At 40.2% G+C, this 5,402-nt stretch overlaps 1 protein-coding gene across 1 annotated transcript in view; it reads right to left on the bottom strand.

Moving 5' to 3' along the window:
* Window positions 1-533: 533 nt before the first annotated feature.
* The window catches only part of LOC106525380 (A disintegrin and metalloproteinase with thrombospondin motifs 15), a gene marked incomplete in the record, with an annotated part of 27,159 nt that continues 22,290 nt past the window's right edge, over window positions 534-5,402 (bottom strand). Inside the window, 3 exon segments of the mRNA XM_014019606.1 lie at window positions 534-1,975; window positions 3,746-3,921; window positions 4,303-4,478. Coding sequence (XP_013875060.1) covers window positions 1,198-1,975; window positions 3,746-3,921; window positions 4,303-4,478 — 1,130 coding nt within the window.

Below are 5,402 nucleotides of genomic sequence, written 5' to 3'. Positions count from 1 at the left end.
CCTCAAAAATCTATAATTTTTGCTAAAAATCTGTAGACTACCACTGGTACCCACTGGTGGGGGTGGGGTGGGGGTCTGTACGTAGAGATGACATCACCTGCTGTAACGCAGGAGGAAAGGAGAGAGGAAAAACTGGATAACGTAATGTTTATTAATTTTTTTATTTAATTTTTATTTTTTTTAAACGTCTGTTCAACGCCGTGTTCAAATAAATAGGCAAAAACTAACCAGACTTAATAGGAAAATCTCAGGCTTTGGTTATCCTGTGTGAATGCGCCACATAAAACAATGACACACTGCTTATTTAGACAGTTTTCTCACTCATTCTCCATTTAATGTGTAATTTTCCTGCATCTAAAACTCATTTCTGACCCCACAGAGAGACAATCTGAGGAGAATCTCACACTCTGGACACATTTATATCTATTTTACAGATTTAAATGGAGGCGTGTCAGGGGAGGAGTCTCACGTGCGCTAAGCTCCACCTTCATTGGGATGTATAAAGGAAAGGTGCGCAGGAACCTGTGTACGCACAGTTTTACACATCTGAATATTTTGGTGTGGCGCACTTTCCTAAATTTGTCCGTACGTCAACTTTTAGTGTGAAAACTGTGCAATCCTTTCTGCATGAGGCTCCTGGACTCAGATGGGATATTGTGAGCAAAACATGGACTTTATAAGTAAAGTTAGGACATAATAACTTTGTTTTAATGAAATGTGCATCAAGTGAGCCCCAGTTTGTGTGAAGAATAGTGGTATGAAATATGAAACATAACTGTTATGAAACAAAACTTCTGCCAATGATGTGGTGAATAAGTTGTTCTGTAGAGTTCATATACTGAATGTGCAAATCTGATTCTGATGAACCAACCATCAGCCTCACCACACGTCACTGGTAGAAACCTTGGGGTGGGAAAGGGGGAGATACCCCGATAGTAACTGCAATTAGGAGGGGTTAAAGTAACGTTTGGTCAAGAACCACAGCTGCCTACTGAGCTAATCAACAGTTGGACTTACTTCAGTTGATATGACAAATCTAAAGTAATCAATTATTTGAAGACCATTGTATGTCAGAAGGCATATCACACAGAAGTGAGCTGCACCCAACAGTCCTTGTTCCCAGATCAGCAAAATAACCTGATGCTGATTTGAGCAAAATGTTTTTTCTGTTCAAAAGTTCCCCAGATCTTCTCTGCTCTAGCAAGACTTCAGGTTGCAAAGGTCCAGCTCCTGAGGCTTCCTTTTTCCAGAACAGTGCTCTCTAGGAAGATTAAGACCATTGTCAGTCATGCAGTGCACCGGCCGCCTTTTAAATCCCCGTCCACAGGACTTGGAACAACTGGACCATGTTCCCACATCCCATAATGGACATGGATCCCCACACGGTCTTACAGCTACAGGCCTTTGGCTGTTGTCACAGTCTGTAGCAGGATGTCCTTCCACACTCTGGCATTGCACCCATCTTCTTTGTGATCCATGACCACAGGTTACCGTGCATGCCTCCCATCCTCTTGTTAGCCAGTGACTATCAGGTTTCTTAACCTTCAAGTCCTTCTTAGTTTTTGTATTTTTACCGTCAACCAAGATGCTGTTTTGCATTTTGTGACTTTTCTCCTCTTTCCAAAGAGTCTTTTCTTCTTTGCTTTCCTTCAATACATAGAAGGAGTAGCGCACTCTTGGAGGAGTCATCTTTCCCACAGAGAGCACCTCCACAGTCAGGGGCTCCTGCAAGGGTCTGATGGCTTGAAGAGTCTCCACAGACGTGGACGTGCCGCTGTAGCGCAGCAGGCTGCCCTTCACCAGCATGTCCCGCTCTGCGGCCGACACCACATAGTCGCCGTTCAGGAGGTACCTGCCGTGTCGATCCTTCACAGCCAGGTAGTTCTCGTCACCGATCATTCCCCGGTAGCCTCGCTGACGGATGTCAATGTTGGCGGCTCCAACGGGCACCGTCACGATAAAGTTGTAACCATTCCTGAACAACAAAGAATAGTTGAAATTTTATTTTAAAACATTATAATGTTGGAAAAAGTATTTATTTTCAAGTGCCATGAGTAATGTTATGTGAAATTATCAAAGAAAACTAGTTGAGACTACAACAAGTAGCAAATGTTTTTGACTAAATAATAAATTCAAATCCCTAAGAACATAAAGACAACATTTATTTTCTTCCATTTAAATGGTATGATATCTTAGAAATAAGTCCATGCTACATTATTGCTTAGCAAAAGGTAAACTGTGATTTACTATTATTAAAAAGTATCTATGTATCTGACACGTTTTGTCTGTAAACTGTCAGTCAATCATGGCCAAACTACTATTTCTAGAGGGTCACTAGCTTCAAATGTTTGGTGTTTTCTTGACAGTAGGGGTGTAAATCACCAGTTTAACAACAATATGATAATTTATGAATTTGTTTGGATGAAGATTCTGTGTTTATTTGTATCACAAAGTCTGTCATGAAACAATTTTCAATTTAATTTACAAGCCTGCAATCAGTATGATGAGATATAAGCCCATATCCATCCACATGGGACATTTGAAGATATGGATGAATATTTTCTGTTTTGCCTCAGTGTAACAGAATCAATAATCATTTAATCAATATATTAATATGGATCAATGTAATGTTACACACAAGGGCGTAACTTTAAGTCTACCGAGGGGGGTGGGTATGCTCGAAAACATGACATTGTACATTTTTAAATCAAGTCAAAGTTACCTAAAGACAACAAGAGAGTTGCATCTGTCTACTTAACCAGTTAATTTCTACTGTGTTTGAGCAAATGATGCCATTTTATTGGGTGGGGATATATTGACTGGATCAAATTATTATGGGGGTCATAACCCCCCTAACTCCCCTGAAAATTATGCCTATGGTTACGCCCCTACTTGACAGAGGGTTTCAGTCAGAGTCTGAGTGTGCCACACCTCAAAAAAGGCTAAACAAAGAAGCATTCTTCAGGAAAATTTCAGGAAATTCTCAGGAAGTTTTCTGAAAATACTGTATAAATAATTTTTTTTTGCAAGATAGTCTATCTAAATGCCTTAAAATTGGCTTGAAGAACCTCCTACTGTTTCTGACACTCCCACTTCAGCACATCATCACAGCAATGCTTCAGGGGAGGGGGGGGGTCTGTGGGGCAGGAGCTCAGCTGCAGACTGATTTTCAGGGAGGAGCTTTGTACAAGTAGGCGGAGCTTTGTCCCAGCAAACGTTTAGGCAGCTCCACACGGCTATCACAGGAGATTGAAGGATTCCTCAAACATGTATGAATGAGTCAAAGCAACACTCTGGGTATGTTTATGATAAGATGATATAAAGCTAAAACAGGTTGATTTTAAGGACCCAACACAGCCTGCAGGTTCTTTTTTTCCCAACCTCCTCTGAGGCAAATTAAAAACCTGTATCAGAGTAAACCCCACCACCATTACTGAAGCAGAAATGAGAAACCCTGAATTGTTTTTAGGATTTGTTTAACTTGTATGACATAACCTCATTATTTGATTCCAAATTTAACAATAGAAACAAAGATCTCAGAAACAGGAAGGCAATTTCTTTATTTCCATGTGATGAAAATAAAGAAATGTTTTTTAAGGACCTGTGACACAATCAACCAGAGGTTCATACAGACAGCATTATTCTAATACATGATTTTAATTAAGTAAAGTTTCATTTATAAAGTGCCTTTCATAGAAATATTTTCACAATGTGCTGTAGAGTCAGGGAAAGTTTCAGTACTTACACAGGCTTTGTGAACATTCCTGAAACCTTTTTACAGCCATGGTTGTCCCCGCCACACACACCACACTTGTCAAACTTCTTGTTAGACCCCAGCTTGCCATCACAGCCTGCCTTAATACATTTTCCTTGAACACACAGAGCTGAGGTGTCAGGGGAGCAGGGCGTCCCATCCACAACCTGCCACATTCAGATCACACACATGGTTATAGATCTGCAGAACAAATCACATGGACAGACTATAGGACTAGTCTAATGTTACAACTAATCATGGATTCCTTTAAGTTTTGTACCGACAGACTTTTATTTAAAACTGTACTCTTTTCTTTTGCTTCAAACACTATTAGGAGCAGGAAAAAAAATCTGGTTGGGCCCGTAATATATCATGGGATATGGTGGGCGGAGAAGGATCCGTCGGACACGTCCCTCAAACAGGGGAAAAGAAGACACATTTGACACAGCCCCTGAGGTTGGACACAGTCTTCGGCTTCATCAGGATCTACCCAATGGTTCATGAGATGTTTTGCTAGAACTATGTTTATATTATAAATAAATAAATACCTTTGGAGCCAGAACATAGAAATATCCGGTTCCGTTGGCCCGGCAGATGAGCTTGCACTTATCCTTGAGAGAAATGCCTGAATATTTCGGAACCCAAACCACGGTGGTACCGAGCCTGTTGGTGTTCAGGTTTAGGCCATTAAATGCCTCACACTGTTCCTCTCTGAAACTCTTCCCTGGAGAGGAAAACACAACCTGTCAGCTACGTATCACAACAGTTTGTACCTTTTACATTAGGCAGAGACAGAGATAAATGTGTCTCTTTAGTAATCAGATAATCCCACACAAAGATCTGTTTTGTGTACAACATGATCCACACGCATACAACAAGATTCACAAATGTAGTGATGCGTTCAAGGCTGGTGGAAAGCTAGGACATTGGGACCTTCCCAGATCTACTGGGTTCTAGAAAATAGACGAGACTTTGACTTGGAACAGTAGAACATAACTCTGATATTAAAACACACACTTACATTACTGGAGGCCTAAAATGACAATTTTCTGGATGCTGAAATAAACAAGTTAAAAGGAGTGGATTATACAGTAGGCTTGTGGATCTTACTTTACACACACATGTTGTTACAGGCTTGTGTGGCTTCTTTTTAAGACTAATTTATCTCCTTAGAGACTTCTGAGTTTACCTGATGACATGAAATGTAAACTTTTCAAACAAAACGGGGACAAGTGCTCCTGTTTGTGCTGTACTTAATAACTACAATGAACAGACAAGGCCAATATACAGAAAATTGTCTTTAATAAACCAAACTGACCCGACTCCTGGTCAGTGTGACAAAATCAGGTAGACTATGACATCAGTCCTCTCATATTCTCAATTCTCATTTCTTTTCTCTCATCAGTGCTCATAGTTTGGACCAATGGTGGGCACCAGACTGCTAAAGCGCAAATCTGCTAATTGCAGACCTAAATTCAGCGGGTAAAATCAGCATTGAACACGTCACCATTTTTCTCAGTAAATATATTACTAGAGGTGCTAATGATGTGAAATTTTCACCAGATGTTGGTAACAACCCAAGTGATCCATACATACAAAGAAATCAAACCATAAATATCCAGAAATGAAGTTATTTGTAATAATGTGG

This window comes from Austrofundulus limnaeus, unplaced genomic scaffold (genome assembly GCF_001266775.1).
Source record: "Austrofundulus limnaeus strain Quisiro unplaced genomic scaffold, Austrofundulus_limnaeus-1.0 Scaffold224, whole genome shotgun sequence".
Taxonomy (NCBI): Eukaryota; Metazoa; Chordata; class Actinopteri; order Cyprinodontiformes; family Rivulidae; genus Austrofundulus; species Austrofundulus limnaeus.
This window is presented reverse-complemented; position numbering and strand designations above follow the sequence as displayed.